General features: G+C 33.1%; 2 protein-coding genes and 1 long non-coding RNA gene across 4 annotated transcripts; all 3 read left to right on the top strand.

The window, feature by feature from the left end:
- Window positions 1–1,876: 1,876 nt before the first annotated feature.
- LOC108817507 (protein C2-DOMAIN ABA-RELATED 2-like) lies at window positions 1,877–3,467 on the top strand. Its single transcript, XM_018590225.2, has 4 exons — window positions 1,877–2,073; window positions 2,514–2,609; window positions 2,709–2,988; window positions 3,268–3,467. The coding sequence occupies exons 1-4, from the start codon at window positions 1,963–1,965 to the stop codon at window positions 3,462–3,464; spliced, it is 684 nt and encodes a 227-aa protein (XP_018445727.1). The 5' UTR covers window positions 1,877–1,962; the 3' UTR covers window positions 3,465–3,467.
- Window positions 3,468–5,206: 1,739 nt separating this feature from the next.
- Window positions 5,207–6,669, top strand: LOC108814812 (transcription factor MYB114). The gene is made up of 3 exons (XM_018587444.2): window positions 5,207–5,427; window positions 5,780–5,909; window positions 6,071–6,669. Exons 1-3 carry the CDS (start codon window positions 5,307–5,309, stop codon window positions 6,567–6,569), a joined length of 750 nt encoding a protein of 249 aa, XP_018442946.1. The 5' UTR covers window positions 5,207–5,306; the 3' UTR covers window positions 6,570–6,669.
- Window positions 6,670–6,846: 177 nt separating this feature from the next.
- On the top strand, window positions 6,847–9,849 carry LOC108839116 (uncharacterized). 2 transcript variants are annotated; one of them, XR_008936956.1, is made up of 6 exons: window positions 6,847–7,045; window positions 7,183–7,292; window positions 7,355–7,513; window positions 7,622–7,725; window positions 7,887–9,443; window positions 9,527–9,849. It is a non-coding gene; the product is annotated as an uncharacterized LOC108839116 (long non-coding RNA). The 2 variants fall into 2 exon arrangements; XR_008936955.1 differs by having other exon boundaries at window positions 6,848–7,053.
- Window positions 9,850–18,113: the final 8,264 nt, after the last annotated feature.

Here is an 18,113-nt window from a genome sequence, read left to right as displayed (position 1 = left end):
AATCCCAAGAGAGGAATAGATGGTCTCTTGATTCCTCATGATGATTCCTCATGAGTAGAGCATAAGCAGCAGGAAGAGTTGATTTGAAGTCCCCAAGAAACCAAGCGAGCCCTCGTTGGTAATCTGTCCATGTTGGCAACCCACATAGAGAAGCTATTTCTAGGAATAGCTCCTTTGAACCAAACTATGTCAACTGCAGATTGTGGTGGGAGCGAAGGTCTCATGTCTTCCCAAGTGTTGTGGGCATTGAACCTCTGCTTTTCCCGCGCTGAAGTGTTCCAAACATAGGAGTCCAGGACATCAGAAAATTTCGGGCACGGAATGGCGGTTAAGAAGAACTGTAGGTCAAGAGCCTGGTCTGATCTTGGAGGAGGAAGAAGTCAACCAGTTGGAATTTCACTTTACCAGTGATATTTGTGTTTCCAGACGATAGGAACCAAGAGCACATAGACTCAATTTTCTTGAGATAATTTTTTGGAAGTATGAAAGTGGACATCTAAAAGTTTAAAGTTCCATATATGACTGAAGCAATCAATTGCAATATACCCGCAAACGATAAAGCTTTCACTGTCCATGACTGGAAACGAGAGGTAATCCTGGTGATAAGGGGTTCATACTCAGAGATATGTAGCTTACGACTCATCAACGGGAGTCCAAGATATCTGACAGGGAGTATACCTGTAGGGAAACCGTATGCAATAAGCACATCGATTTCACTAAGGTCCAGTCCTACATAGTAAAATTCTGTTTTTGTTTCTATTCATACTCAGACCCGACCAGGAAGCAAAGTCGTCAAAGCACTTTGTTATACCATGAAGTGAATTGTTGTACTCATCAAAAAAGATCATAATGTCATCAGCGAACATCAGGTGGTGATATTAAAATCTGAGGTCTTAGGATGGTAGCCAATAGATTCTGAAGCATATCTAGACTGAAGAAGTTGAGTTAACCTCTCCATAGCCAATACAAATAAATAAGGCGATATTGGGTCTCATCAGCTTATGGTGAGCTCGGCTCTTCATGAGCTAAACCAGTATTATTATTAGTTGATAAAAATCATATTTAGAGAAAAGTTAACCTTTTATCTCTTTTTAAAACCGACTTTATAAAAGTGAGTTGTCAAAATAACATTTTTATTAATAATAGTTTCAAGTAAGTTTGAATAAGAAGAAAATCCTCCAGTTAATTATTTACTTTTTTAAGTTACAAAAAAAGAAATATAAGTGTTACAAATTGTTAAGGATTATCACCTTTTGTCACAAAATTGTAAAAGGAGAATAAATAACATCAACAGTTTATGAGTTGAACAGTATTTGACCTAACTAGGGATTTCTTTCCGATTCAAACTTAGTTTGAAAAGTTAAGTGTTTTTTCACTAAATTTTTTTTTCATGATTGCTGTTATTGTTTACATATTTATTTATATAATTAATTGGTTTTCCATTTATGGTTTATTTATAGATTTTCGTTTTTCTACTAATACGAGTATGTAACAGCTCTTTTTCTGGGTTTAAGCACTCATTCAATGATCCAATATCATAATTAAACCCCATCTGAAGTGCTTAAACGCGTAGAAACCGCGTCATAGTAAAAGCTTCAAAAAGCCAGAAGGCATATGAAGGAAATATGGAATGTTATCGTTTTTGGCATATCTATATATAAAGCTAAATATGTAAACTAATATTTTTTTAATTACACATTCTAGCCTCTTAAGGAAATAAATCAGTTTAGAAAAGAAATATAATTAAAAAGAGAAAATAGAACAGGAGACCTGTTCTTTGGTTTTGACTGAATTTGAGGTGCTTAAAAAAAACAAGAAGTCACTTCAGAGGTTACGGTTTCAGTCCATTACAAAATTTTCGGTCACACCAATTTCTTTTTAATCTAAATCAAGTCTGCATTTGAGGAAATACCAAAGCTTCTTACTCTGAAGAACAGAGAGATAGACAAAAACAAAAACAAAATGGAGAATCTGTTAGGGCTTCTAAGGCTTCATGTGATTAGAGGTGTTAATCTCGCCATTAGAGATTCTAAAAGTAGCGATCCTTACGTCATTGTTCGTATGGGTCAACAGGTATTATCCCAGACTCCTAAGTCCTAACCTTTCATGAATTTCGAGTTTGTAATTCAGTTTTTCATAGTGGGTTCGTCGTATGTATTCAAGGTTGTCCCGTTTCTGATATGGATTTTGGGTCATCAATCTAGTCATGCTGCTCAGATTTTATGGTGTATCTGATGAGAGAATTTCAGTTCAAAAAGTGAATATTATCAACTTTTTTGTTATAAGGAGACAGAACACGAGTTTTAATTATTCTACATGTCAATTGTAGCTGAGCTTTACTAATAAGAAATTCCTAGGATTTGATTCTATCATTCAAAATTGTAGTTTTTGTTTCTGACCTTTCACAAATGATTAATTTTATTTTACTTTTTTTTGAACAAAATTAATTTTATTTTACATGTACAAATTTACACCTGAATATATGGTGTAATGTTTTTCTTCTCTCGACACAGAAATTACGAACTCGTGTGGTGAAAAAGAATTTGAATCCAGACTGGAACGAGGACTTGACACTCTCTATTTCTGATCCAACTCTTCCTATCAAAATCGTAAATGGGTGGTCATACATTACAACAACTTGCTCTAAGTTTGAAACAGAACATAAAATAACAACATAGTGGGTACTTTTTCTTGTGATGATGATACAGATGGTTTACGATAGGGACTGGTTATCAAGGGATGATAAGATGGGAGATGCGGTTTTTCACATTGACCCATTCCTTGAAGTCATCAGGATGAAAAACCAGTTCGGAGGACTCCCCGAAGGAACCGTAATAATGAAGATACAGGCAAGCAGGCAGAACTGTCTATCAGAAGAGAGCAAGATTGTGTGGAACAAAGGAAAGATTGTCCAGAATATGTTCCTTAGGCTCCAGAACGTTGAGTGTGGAGAGGTCGAGCTTCAGCTTGAGTGGATAGATGTCCCAGGTCTTGAGCATGAGGATGTTGCTTACTAGATCGATTTTTATATTACAGGAAGTTTGCTAGAAAGTTTTTTAATACATGAATTTTAGAGAAATTTCTTTGTTTCGAATCAGCTAGAGTTTTCAATTTTCAATATAAAATATATTGACTTTTTATGTTATATCCTCATTCGTATTCTGCAGTTTATGTTATATCCTCATTGTTATAGAGAATGAGATGAAATCAAGTAGATAGCAAAAAAATGAGATGGAGAAACTGATTTTTTTTTCTCATCTGAAACAGAGGAAATCAGGTATCAAACTGATAAAGGATCATCTGGAATCGGCAACAATGAAGACACTGATATTGAGGTTGAGTTTCAGAAAATGTATGATAGTTGGGTTTACACTGGAAAAGGGAAGCTGAATGTCGTAAAGGAGAAAGCCTTACTTCAAACAATGAATGAGAAACTCAAGGAAGAACTCTCCAAAGAAATCTGAAACCAGAAAGCAGATTCACATGCTGAATAGTGGAACCAAGGATCTGGAACAGATTCTCTCTGTTAGAAGGGTTGGACTTGGTTACAATGGGGGTGTAAAACTACAGTAAAACAGAGTTTATTCGGTGTAAGACTTCAGAGATTACCTATAATACAGGAAGTAAGAGCATCATTAACCATAGCATTTAATATGAGATGCTTAATCATTTTTTTATCAATAAAAAAATGTTAAGCAATTTTCCTAAGCAATTTCTAATAAATTTCCTCCAATGTAAGTATCTTGTTTAGGGATTTAAAAAAAAAGAAGCTAAGCTTTATCAATGGCAATGAAAGAAGAATAACAATACCTGGAATCTAATCTTAATGACATCAAGCGGAGAAGTAACGGTGCGGGAAACACCACCGGAGATAGCGCCGGCGGAAGCATCAATCAAGGCACATTTAATCTGGCTGGGATCGTCGACCGCCTCCGTCCACGATCGTGTGCTCCTCCGTATCCCAAATTAAACGCACTTCCTAGACGGAGACAATTCCCATCCTCCACAAATTCCATTGTCGCCAAAGAACAAGAAAACAAAAGAGAAAACAAAATATATTTGAAAGTTGCCTATCATACTGACACGTATGCTCTTCTTTTGTCTGAGGATCAGTTACAAAAAACCTTAGTTAAGGATCGTAATATCATTTATATTTTGTTTTGATTTATTTAAATGGGTTATTAAGCTTAAAACCCCACTAAGGACCTTGCGTTAATGATGGCCTAAGGTATCAACCAAGATCATCATCTATTGTGAAACTGAAACCAGTAAGAAACAATAATGGAGGCTACTTCGGTGGTAAATACATGCACATATTTTACCCCAAAAAAAAAAAATACATGCACATATCAAGAGATACTTACAAGTTTCAAAACAGAATCACTCTATAGTTGAATTTGCTTTCCAATCCTTACTGCTTTAACTTGTCATCTAGTCCAATCTGGTTTGGGCTCGCTTCTTCATTTCACATTTGCTTTTTATTTCACTTTCGCTTTCATTCCTCTTCTTTTAATAACGGGCTTATTTTACTGAGCAGAAATTTGTATACTAACAAATGGCTTACGTTAAATATGAAAATCTCTAATGGTTATGATGAACTTAATCATCTTATTGTTTTAAATAACAAATGAGGTTCAAGTAATATGTTTTTTGAACTCTCTGCCAAAAGTACATACTCAACAACATGACACACTAAAATACGGCATAGTTTTGATATCAAAGAACAATTTGCGAAATAGTGATTTGTGTACTCATAATAGTTGTAGCTGGTTTTGTGTACACAAATTAGTTGACAGAAAAAAACATTACACTATTTGCAAATTGTGTGCTCATACCATCCACCCTTTCTCCTAATCATGTTCTAACTCTGGTGCATGTAGCTGTTGAACTGTTCCCTCTCTTAGTCATACGAATAAACTATTTTCCATCGACATGTTTGTTCTTTAGGAGTACTGAAAAATATGAAGAGACTAAGTGATATGTATGCTATGACGTGAAAAGAAAAGACTAAGTGATATGTATGCTATGACGTCCAAAGAAAAGACTAAGTGCTATTAACCTTTTCTGTATTTAGTCTAAATCAGTAGCAGAGCATAAATAACTAAAATTAGCAAATTAGACACGAATAAAACATGAAATGTGGATGTTAGACATGCACGTCACTACCCTCATTTGCCCGTCACGTGTATAAATAAAGTCCTCGAAGGAATTGTAAAACCACAGTAGAAACCCTTTTCCTCAAGCCTGCCTTTACGTATACTTAAAAAAAAATTGGTTAGATACTTCTAATATTTTATCGTTGGTCCATGGAGGGTTCGTCCAAAGGGTTGAGAAAAGGTGCATGGACTGCTGAAGAAGATAGTCTCTTGAGGCAATGCATTGATAAGTATGGAGAAGGGAAATGGCACCAAGTTCCTTTAAGAGCTGGTATGTTACTTTTTATCATTTTGCACACACACACATATACCACGTATATTCTCTTTCTCTCTGTCTACTATATAGAAATTAATTAACACCCGGGTGCACAATCATTTTTTCTTTTTGTTTATGAAAAAAAAACATTTATGCTGTTCATATTTAAGTTTGCCGACTCTCTGTGTTGGATTGTCGTTTATTAAATTGAACTCAGTGAAATTTTCTTGCACGAACCCGTGTGTTTATGTTGAATACATTATTTCTATTGGTGTACTTAAATTCTTCATGACTAAAATTTAGGAGACACGGAAGCAGTCCTTTTTCATCTTTTTAATAATACTTATGTCAATTATTGGTTTTGTAGAGCTCAATCGGTGCAGGAAGAGTTGTAGACTAAGATGGTTGAACTATTTGAAGCCAAGTATCAAGAGAGGGAAACTTAACTCTGATGAAGTTGATCTTCTTCTTCGCCTTCATAAACTTTTGGGAAACAGGTTTACATTCAAGATATAAATTCAACTTTATTTCGTATCCTCTTTCGGCCTAATCATTTGATTTTCTTTTTGTATAAAAATACTTTATTTCATATGTAATGATCCATTGCTACGTCGTCATATATATATATATATCCCTAATCTTTCAAATGCATGCTTAGGTGGTCTTTAATTGCTGGTAGATTACCCGGTCGGACTGCCAATGATGTAAAAAATTACTGGAACACCCATTTGAGTAAGAAACATGAACCAGGTTGTAAGACCCAGATGAAAAAAGAGAAGAGAAACATTCCTTGCTCTTCTATTACACTAGCCCAAAAAATCGACGTTTTCAAACCTCGACCTCGATCCTTCACCGTTAACAACGGCTGCAGCCATATCATTGGCATGCCAAAACCTGACGTTGTTCCTCTATGCCTTCGATTCAACAACACCAAAAATGTTTGTGAAAATATTGCTACATGTAACAAAGATGACGATAAATCTGAGCTTGTTTGTAATTTAATGGATGGTCAGAATATGTGGTGGGAGAGTTTGCTAGATGAGAGCCAAGATCCAGCTGCTCTCTATCCAGAAGCTACAGCAACAAAAAAGGCCGTAACCTCCGAGTTTGACGTTGATCACCTTTGGAGCCTGTTGGATGGAGAGACTGGAACTTGATTAGTGTTTCCACTGTTCTGTGCTTGCGTGTGAACTAGTGACTTTGCATTTAGTGTGTGCTGTTTCTAAAATGTAAACCACTTAAATTATGTTTGTGACATTTATATTTGATAGAACCGTCACTACAAGAAAAAGTAGTATTGATAGCAGAATATGATAGCACAATTTTCCAAACTGCTATGATAGATAAAAAAAAATTTCGGATTGATATTGATAGCACTTTATTGATGTCATTGTGTAAATTTAGTTGAACGGAATAGAAATACATTAATACCTCCATACTTTGACAAAAAATTCACAAGGGCCAACTATTCCCTCGTTAGGATATCTTTCATTACTTAAGGTTTAAAAAAAATCAGTGTCACTAAAGAGACTTGAAAAAAAAAGAGTCATCGAGTGAACTCACTCTCGAAACCTAAAACACAACCGTGATTCTCTTTTTCCATTCTAGTTTCCTCTTTAATTTTCTGCGACAAGTGAGTCAGTGAGTTCTATCTACCACTGTTTTTTTTTTTTTCTGATTCTGAACTTTTCCTAGATCTAAGTTTTTGTTTCGAAAGTCACATCTTTGTTTAAGGCAAATCTTCTAATGTCTTTCTCTTCTTCTCCTCAGCCACATAACAACGAGATTGACAAGAGGAGAATGACCGGAGTTGTGAACGGATCTAATTTCAGTTGGGTCGGATCGAGGAAGAATCCTGACGACTCTCCACCATTCGCGAGGTCAGATTTCTATCTCTCCATCACTCTCTCTCTCTGTTCTGAATCTGACGGCGTTTTGACAGAAGCGAACCCACGGCAAAGCTTCTCTTCCTCGGTAGTGGAGACGGAGAAGACAGAGAAAGAGGACGACGGCGGTTACAACGACGACGCGATTTAGCTCCGCCGAGATGAAACCGACCCAGTTCTAGCTCTGTCTTTACCTCTCCTTTGTTCTCTACTAGGTTTCAAATTTCAAAGAATCTCCTTCTCTAATCTTTTAATGTTGTTCAGTAGATCTGGTTTCTGATTTGAATATGTTTTTTCTCCACTTCGATTGGTTTTGATTTCAGGGTAGTGAAGTCTGAGATCACAGTTTTGACTAAAATGTGTGATGATATGAGAGCTAAAGTCTCTGACTTACCTGTTAAAGCCTCATGTTGGAGAAGAAATTGAGGTAGTTCATCTGAAGATCTTGAAATCTATTTCTTATTAACTTATGAAGCTGCATATGCAAGTAGATGTTTGATTTATTGAATCATTTCTATTTATTTTGTTTCGCACTCTCTCTCTCTCTCTCTTAGTGTTCTGATTCTGGTTTTGTTTTTGTGTTCTTAGTTAAACAAGGTGGAGGAGGCTGAAGAAGCTTGATGGTGGTGGTCTCGCCACTGATGCCTTATCACAAGAAGCATGGCTTGAGACGAGAAGACAAAGGGTTGGTGATTTAATATTTAAGTGATTTGTGTAAGACTTGAAAAAAGATTTTATGTAAAAACATATGTTTTATAAATTTACTGAATATAATTTTGAGCTCAGTTCATGGAATTGGATCAAACCAAGGTTAAAAGTGTTGAACTTTTGTTCAAGGCAAGTGTGAAATGAAGAAGTAAACAAAATGTTAAAACCAAATATAATTTTGTAAATTAATATTGGAACCGGTTTGTTAAAATATTAACACATTCAGATTTGTTAAAATACTTTTTGTTTATTTGTATTTTTTTATTCAAAAAAACCCTAAACATTTTTTTAAACCCTAAACATTTTTTTAAACCCTAAACATATGCTTTAGACTTCAATATTTTCATAATATAATTTCAGTATTAAACTTAAACTAAAAAATTCATTATTTCAAAAAAATATTATATCAAATTGAAAATCTAAATATTAAAAATTAAATCTTAAATCTGCATCTTAATCCTAATACGCTTAACCCTAAACTTAAACCGACATATAAAATCATGAATATAAGATTTTCAAATTTATAATATTAATTTTAAATTTAAATCCAAGTTTATCCAATACTTAATCATATACTTCATTCTAAATCTTAACCCTAAACCATAAACCAAATACCTCATACTAACATATATCATAATACACTAAACTTAATTTTACATAAATTATATTCCTTTTTTTTGTCAAAACATAAATTGTATTTCTATAAGAAAAATATACTACTCCGAACTAATAAATTTAAAATTATACATTTACAAAATAAAATTAAGCCACCAAATAATAACCCAAGAAATACAATCTAGTCTTTTTAATCAAACCCTAAACCCTATATATATCATACTCCAACCAAATACCTGAACAATTATAATATTAATTAATAGATTTTTGAAATTTAAGTGTAGAATATTGGTTATAAAATCTCAATTTTATTCAAACATCAATTTTTAAAATTATAAACTAAAAGTCATCAAAATATTGAAAGTAGAACACCAAAAGATAAAAATAAAAAGGAAAAAATGGGTAACTAATATAATAAGAAAGAAAATTACTGGCCAATCCGCTCTCATCACACGGATCACCCTCTGAGCCGTAATACAAATAAATCAGCGGATGAGATTGTTTTATTTTTTATTTCCTTTTCTTTTCTTTATTCTCTCTCTCTCTCTCGCCTCTATCTCCTTCTTATTTTCACAGATCTCTTTTTTTCAGATCTCTTCATCTTCTTCTACAATCTCTTTTAATTTGACAGACCTCTTTTAGTTTTTCATCTCACAGACATCTATCTGTCTCACTCTCCTAATCTCTCTATCTCACACACGACACATCTCCAACCATCTTCTTTAGAAAGGCGGATGAGGCATCAAAGCGACGGTGGAGGCGCGGCAGACTCGTCACTTGTCAAAGCACTGCGTTGGCTTCACCTCCTCTCCACCACCACAGGTCAACTCACTTCACATATCTGCTCTCTTCTTCTCGTCATCTTCTAATAAACTTATGATTAATTGATTTTTGTTTGTATACAGATTTATTAAGGAGCAGGGAAAGAGAGGCATTGGTGTGAGGCACGGCAGACTCGTCTCCGGTCAAGCGTGGTGCAGCGGTGGTGCAAGCCGGTGGTGGTCGTGCGGTGGCGTTGCGAGCAGCATGGTCGTGAGTGGAGATGCGAGCAGCGGCGGGGACTGAAGAAGTTAATTAGGTTTAGTTAGGGTTAATTATGTTTAGATTTTTTTTGGTGAACGGTTTAGATTTAGATTTCTAAACCGGATTTGTCTGAAACCGGGTTTAATTATTAAACCAGCATTTGTAAACAAGTTTTTAAATAATATATTTAATATTTTAAAACCAATTATCAATTATATAAAAAATCAATTTTAATTTTAATTTTAATTTGGATTAAAATATACTAATTAATAATTTAATTAATATTTTTATATAAATAAACTACAACTCGGATATACACAGCTTAATATCAGTGCTACTAAATATAAAATAATGACACCAAGAATAAGTTAGTATAACATGAATCATAGCAAAGAAATATAGCTACAAATGAATTATTTATAGCAACGTATATCCACTACTATATAGTTTAATATAGCACGGTTCATGTGTTATTAATAAATATAAAATAGCATTAATAATATGCTATTATATGTTACCTTATTATAGCGTCCGGTAAAAATGCTATCATATCATGCCATCCTATTATAGCGTTGGCTGTAATAGCATTTATGAAAATGCTATAATAATAATAACATAGCGCTAATCGTCTGCTATCAATGGCCATATTTGTTGTAGTGCGTATTTTATAAACTACGTAGTGAATATACGGATACGGATATTATTATTATACGGATTACTGAATATTGTAAAAAATAAAAAATGATAATACTATACCAAAGAGTAAGAAAAGGATGATACAACTGCAGAGGCGAGATATTATCTCTTTCCTTAACTCAAAATACGTCCCGTAGTGCGACGGTTCGATAACGTAATGAGTCCCAGGATACAACTGCAAACAATCTTCTGAATTTGCGTCACTCTATCAGAAGCCTGGCGAAACTAATTTTGTGTTGTACTCTCAGACACAAAAATAAATAAAATAAAACATCACTATAACATGGAGGAATTGTATTTGTTGTTGGTTTTCAAGTGTGTCTCACTCTATTATTTTCTAAATGGCTCACAAGCCTTTATATAGAAAATACAAAACATCACATTATGCTTTTGAGAAGCCATAACATACAAGAGAATAATGGAGTCTTAAAGTCAAAAAATCAATATTGTCATTAAGAAAATTTAATTCCTTTTGACTCAATTTTTAATGACTTAGCAATAAAGAATATATTATATATTTGACCAAATCAAACATAAATAATATTTCTTTTAATTTGGGTTTGCATTTTATGTTTATACAAACATAAAGATAGTCATGAATAAGTAATGGACATAATATCCAACTAACAAATTCAAACCCAAATATCCAATATATGACATTTGCTAATTTTTAATATTTAGGCAAACTCATTTGGCACTTCCATTTCTCATTCAAAACCAACTCTGATTTTGACATACGAGTACACTACTTCATAGTGTCAAACATTCGGTTATTCCGACGAACGTCTTCGTCCCGAAACATACCGAAAAATGGTCTTAAACCATTTCGTCAAAAACGAGTTCCAACAATATTTTGCAAATGAAAAGGATAATGAGTCATGATAAACAAGGCCTCGAGTGGTTTAACTGATGACAAAACATTAGTAATATGCTCTAGACGTATTATGATATAGAAGTTCTATGTTCTCGTTAATGTATTTATTTAAGCGATTGGTGTAACAGCAAACAGTTTATATATAGGGGTTTCTTATTAATTAATTTATTTAAGGGTTTCTCTAAGAGAAAAATGTCAGACTGTCAAATGTCAAGTCCCTCTCATCAAGCATCATATCATGTTTTCGCAAAAGTGTTGACATCTTCGCTATGCAACTTAAAACTGTTGACTGTTGTCGTCTAACTGGTGTCATCTTCTGATTACCAGTGAAGGTGAATTATCCATGCAAGCAACTTCATTGAATCCAGCTTCTTTGGAAAACATGTCCATGTAAATAAATTTATTGACAAACAGTACCAAAAGTTATTTCAGTTTTAATAATATATATAAAAAAATCATCTAATGGTATTTTGGTTAGTTATAGAAATAAAGTTTAGCATCTTAAAGCATCTGCAATGGAAGTTTTTGTAGTTGAATCTTTAGCATTAAATCATTATAATAATCTGTAGGATTCACCAAAAATTAAGAATTCATTTTTAAAAATCTTTAGATAAAGATCAATCCTTAACACGTGGCGACTTGCGATTGGTTGATATATAATTTTTTTCTTAAACTTGAAAAAAAAAAAAAAACTATTCTTAAAGACTCCAATGAATAATACCATTGGAGATGCTCTTATATAAACCTTTTTCGCAAGACTTTTTCTTGGGTTCACCCCCTATGGTGAACCTTTAGGTTCACCAACCAATAGGAATTAGTTATTTTAGATTGAGTATCTTTTAAAAAAGGAAACAAAATAATTGTCAAGTTATATTATGTTTTAAAATAAAAAAGTAAAAATAAATAAAATTAATAGTAATTGTATAAATGTATTTTAAAAAACTATATAAAAATTTTAAGGTTTAGAATTTATCTAAAGGTTTAAGATTTAGAATTAAAAAATTCAGTGTTTTTATGATTTAGAGTTTGATATTTATGAATTAGAATTTATGATTTATCCAAGGGTTTAGAGGTTACCCAAGGGTTTAGGGGTTAGGATTAGGGTATAGTTTTTTGCTGGCGGATTTAAAATTATTTTTCAAAAATTCGTTTTTTTTTTTGAACGTCTGAGTCGATTATTATCGATTAATTATGCTATTACAATGTTGAGAATATTATAAAGACGATTTTACAGCCGACAATTCTACCACCATGTGAGAATACACGCCTGACTGCACTACTCTGAGCCGTCCTATGAAATCCATGTTCGATGGTACGTCCTACACCAAGCTGAAGATCTCCTGTAACATGTTTCTCCATTATCTCCATAATTTGGTATTTTCTGTGGTTTTAACCCTAGACCTCCAGGTATAGAAGCAATTGAACCCTAAGTCAAACCATTAGACCAATGGGCTTCTACAATTCGTTTTTTGTTAATTACTATTTTTATTTATTTTACATTTATTTTAAAAACATAATGCAATTTGATAATTATTTTGTTTCTTTATTTAAAAGATACTTAATATAAGATAACAAGTTTTTATTGGTTGGTGAACATAAAGGTGGAGTGAACCCAAGAATAACTCCTTTCGCAAGATCCATTTTCTTCGGGGGTACCATAAATGCATAGGACATAAACAAAATTGCATTGAAACTTTCGCCATAATTTTTGTATCTTTGTTCGTTGGCCCTCTTAGAATAACCCATTGTCGTTACCACTATAGGTTACGGACCATAAAAGTTATTGAAGTTGTCTTGTATGAAATTAATTATGTACGATACGTGTATTTAAATTGCGTATCAATGAAGCAGTAGGGATATAACATCCGGAAACGTATGTATTATTTGAAAGGACATGCCAACTTAGGTGTTGACTGGTTTTCCCGCTACCACCCGCAAACGCAGCTTTCGCGATTCATAGCGGTTGTTGGCGTTTCGAAACAATCATAGAAAACGCTACAAATCGCTTCAAACCGCTCTGAATCTCTTAAAATCAAAAGCTGGTTCCAGCTAGCGTTTGCGGTTGCGGACGGTTGCGGGAGGGTAAATTTTTTTTCTTTAAAAACAGAATAAATAAAAATAATACTAAAAATATCCAATAAAAATTTTCAATTGAAATAATAGAAATTGTAAAATGTATTCATATTATATTTCAATTTATATTATAAAAATTCAAAACTAAAATATTTTCTATAAATTTTTAAAATTGAATAATATGATTTTATAAATATAAATTTTATATTTATCATATTTTTATGATTTTTAATATTTTTATAATTACATAAAATGTAAATATTGTTAAATTATTATTTAACAGATGTTGCGTTTGGTAGTTTACCAGTCATAAGAGTCCCGCAAACGCAACAATTTCTAACAACTGTACCAGTCGTACAAATCTCTAGAAAACACTTAAAACCGCAACCATCCGCACCCGCAAACTCCCGCAACCGCAACCGCAACCGCTGCGGTTACACCAGTCAGGCCCTTAGTCTAGTCGTTCTATTATAATTGACGTTTCTACAACTTTTCTTTTTTTGAACCGAAAATCATGTGCCGTTCACAAAATCATGTAAACAATAACAAGAAAAGTCATTTTCTACGTCATTTTCTACCCTTATAAAACGAGTTGGGATCAACATCTTTTGCTAAATAATGGTCTCTACTCTCTATTAGTAATAATGATATGACATTAATTAAACATTGACATTAATGAAAGGTTAAAGTAGGTATTCCTTCCGTTTTCTTTTATAAGTCGTTTTAGAATCTTGCACATAGATTAATAAAAACATAATTTTTTTTATATTTTCTAGACAAAAACATCATTAATTATTTATACAACCACAAATCAACCAATGAAAAAATAGAAGACATATTATCATTGGTCATACAACATTAACTGTTAATAAATTTTACATAGAAATCTGAAAACGTCATATAATTTGGAAAAAAAAATTCCTCTAAAACGACTTATAAAAGAAAACGGAGGGAGTATTACATTAAGTTTTCATTGGTATAAAATGTTGTGGAACGACAGATAAAACAAAAAGGATGGAGTATTTATTGGCAGTGATGGATACTTTTTTTTTTTTGAAAAAGAACAGTGATGGATACTTAATTAGATTTAAACGCATGTGCACGTATAATAATACAATACCTATCAGTGAATTGGCACGATTCATGAGTTTTGCTAATATCAATATGGGCTTGTGATTGGAATAGTGGTTTATTGACTTAAAAGATTACACGTGTCCCATAACTGGATCTACCAAATAATTCCAACATGTTCAACGTCCAGGGACCAGGACCATGCTCATGTGTAGAAAAGCCTCAAGCCCCCACTTAATATATAATTTTGGACCCCAACTTCAATATTTCTATTATTTCCATTTGTTTTTTTTTTGAGAAAAAAGAAAAAGAGAAAAAAATATATTCTGATTTGCTTTTTTATTTACTTTTATAACAGTTTTTACAAATATATTTGTCTTATCATATTTCCTATCTTAATATATATCAATTATAGGTGGGCATTCAACGAAAATAAGAAGTGAGAAAATCACAATACGAATTAATATACTATTCTTAATTGATGAAATGTTGCGTTGAGATATTCTTCTCTTTTTTTGTTCACTCGTGAGAATGTGAGATATTCTTCTTATATCTAAATAATTATTATTTTAACTTTTTGAACGAAAAAAATAGTTATTGGGTAAAGTTACAAAAAAAAAGTTATTGGGTAAGAAGATTACCTTCGTGAAAAGTATATTGAGTCGAGACAGAGAGAAAAAGAGAGAGAAAAAGTGAGAGAGATAGGGGATCAGCGGTTTGGTCGGCGTGTGAACGTCCGTGCCTCCGTCGGACCTCCTTCTCGTCCGTCGTAAAAGTTTTTCTTCGTCTCCTCTACGCCGTCCTGTCATCATCCGCCTTGTTCGAGCTCTGATTCTGCCGTCTCCTCTATCGGTGGCTCGGTTTTTGAAGCAACGACGCGGTTGCTTGGAGGTCAACGGTGGAGAGGGAGCCGCTCGCATGTACAGGTGGTGTTTGTTCCCGAGGGATGGAAGCTACCTTAGTTTCGTCGCCGTCGGGTTTTCTCCGGGAGGTAGAGGCTTCCTTAGATTCACCGCCGCCGGTCTCAGTTTCCGGGAAGAGGAGATTTCTTCTGCTCCGCTTTCGACGACTTTGGTTCCGGAAAGTGGAGGCTCGCAAAGCTCCAATCTGTCGGTTTTGAACCCGGGTTACTTTTGGGTTTTTTTCTGGTTCAAGATGTTTAAAAGAGAGACGTGGATCTTATCGTCTTGGTATCTGTTTTGGTCATAGCGGTTGAGATTTCGGTCGTGTGAGGAAGCTCTCCGTTCATGGCGGTTATGATTGAGAGAAGGATAGAAGTAGTGTTCTCGGTGCGCATGTCTAGGGTTTGAAGAGCTTCATAGTCGGATTTGATCTCGCAGGAGCGATGGATCTCTCCGACGGAAAGACAGTGTGGAGAAGAAAAGAGAGATGATTTCGGTCGAAGGCTTTTAGGTATAGAGCGATGACGAAACGAACCGTGTGGTGGTGGTGCTCAGGCGACGATTTGAGGTGGAGACGGTCAAGATAAGACAGTGGCGTCTGGACGGATCAGATGTGGCCACATGTCCTCTATCTTTATCGCGTAAACCTTAGTCGACGGGTTTGGTTGTTGGGCTGTGGACCCGTTTAGCTTTTGCTTAGTATAGTCCGTAGCTTTTGGGCTTGTTATGGATCTTAGTGTAATTGGACTTCGGCCTGTTGTTGGGCTTGGTACGTTTTTTCAATATACTCAATTTGGGAAAAAAAAGAAAAGAAGATTACCTTCGTGGGATGAAGCCAAAGTAAAAAACTTGAAAGAAAAAAAACAAATATTGAAAGAAATCAACAATGACACCAAAATGGATCTCTATATGATGTCGACGTGACACCTTACAGCTTTTATGAGAAATGTCTCATTTGGAACATTGTTCGTGGACGATTAGCATGCACGTTCCTTTCCCTTTTTCTACAAGAAAAAAACAAGTAACTCCCTTTTTTTACACAAAAAAAAAGATTTTTTTTTTTGGTTAATGAAACAAGACTTTTTTTTTTGCTAAACAATGAAACAAGACTTTCCTTTAAAACATACTTAAAATATCGACTTTTTTTTAAATATCAACTTTACATGAACTGTATTTTTTTTTTGGGAAAACGGAAACTTATATATTAAAATTAAAAGTTTGATGGATTGAGTGGTTATAACCGAAAAACTAGAGTTGGATCCGGGCGCCCGCCCGGGTGTTATATTTCTTAGTAAAAATGAATAATTTATTTTAATATTGTAGATATTAATATTAATTAGACAACCCGAATTATCTAGGGCTTGATCCCTGCACTGTGCATATGTAGTTTAGAATTTTTGTAAATAAATATTTATCTATTTTAAATGATGGTGTGTATTTTTGAAATTTACACTATTAAATAAATTTATAGTATAACATTTAAACATATTAATTTTTCTTTTATTTTTTTGAACCGTCAATTGTATCACCCATATTTCTTATCATATATCAATCTTATAGATTAATTAGGTACGATTTTATATTCAAAATCTTAGCTAATTCGATATTTTAGGAGCATGTTAAATTCCGATATACAAAAAAAAAAACAAATTGATAAACAAAAATAAATATTTGACTTTGCAAACCAAAATCTAAACCATAAAATGATACTTTTATAAAATGTTGGTATATGTTTGGTTGTAACAAAATGATTCGTAGACACATGATACTGAGATTCAATTTTGGTTGAGAATGATTACTTATAGTGTATTAGTTCTGGTATGTGCATGTAATTAAATATTATATCATGCATATATGTTACAGAAAACGTGAATATGAATTAACTTATACCAACAATTCCATAACACGTTTCCATAGTTGAATTCGTTAAATACGAATAGAAAAAGCAATGAATTGAAAATGTTGGTCATTACCCATTTGTAAGCCCAAAGATCCTAATGGCAACGATTTTTTTCTTTTAAAAGAAGCAAAACGACATAGTTTAAATAGCAATGGCATATGAATGTAATATTTGTGCAACTTTAAGGGTATATTCTATTTTGTACTTCTGATTTAATAGTTTAGATATTCGATGGTAACATAACTAAAATCAAAAAAGTAACATAACTAACATAATAAAAGATAGATGCTGTTCGAAAAAAAGGAAACATGTGGAAAATCTTATTGAAAATAGCATTTTCGTATTAAAAATATCATGCTTTAGATATACGGAAATAGCATTGACATATTAAAAATATCGTGTTATGAGAAATATAGCAGGTAAAAAAGGAAATATACCAGATATGTATAAATTTTGAGGGAATATTTTTGTATTTTAGTTTACAAAAAAAAAAAAAAATTGTATTTAAGGAACAAGTATAGCGTGTTACTTAACCCTTTGAACGTATTTTGTAACTGATCTACCTCTATAATTATTTACATAATATCATAAACGGTTAGAACTACATATAATCAACGAAAACACTAAGATTATTTTGTTCATATACCCATTTTTCATATTCTTTACGGAAATTTTAAATCTACATAAGTGAAATAAAGTATCCAATAAAATAATAGTGATAAAAAAGTTGTGGGTATAACTTTCGCCTCCAAAATTTGATTTGCCGGAAATAACTATTTATAATGTTTGGATTTTGACAGAAAAGGTGAAAAGCATTTTTTTACACCGAAAAGGAAAGACTATAGTTTTGATTTTATTTAACTTCTATGTTGAGAGTGACAGAAACGTAACACCAACTGACGTCTGAAGATGTCGAGACAAAATAATAATTAATGAACTGTTCATATTATTGC

The sequence above is a fragment of the Raphanus sativus genome, chromosome 7, assembly GCF_000801105.2.
Source record: "Raphanus sativus cultivar WK10039 chromosome 7, ASM80110v3, whole genome shotgun sequence".
Lineage (NCBI taxonomy): Eukaryota > Viridiplantae > Streptophyta > Magnoliopsida > Brassicales > Brassicaceae > Raphanus > Raphanus sativus.
Note: the sequence above shows the minus strand (reverse complement) of the source record. Positions and strands in the feature narration are given on the sequence as shown.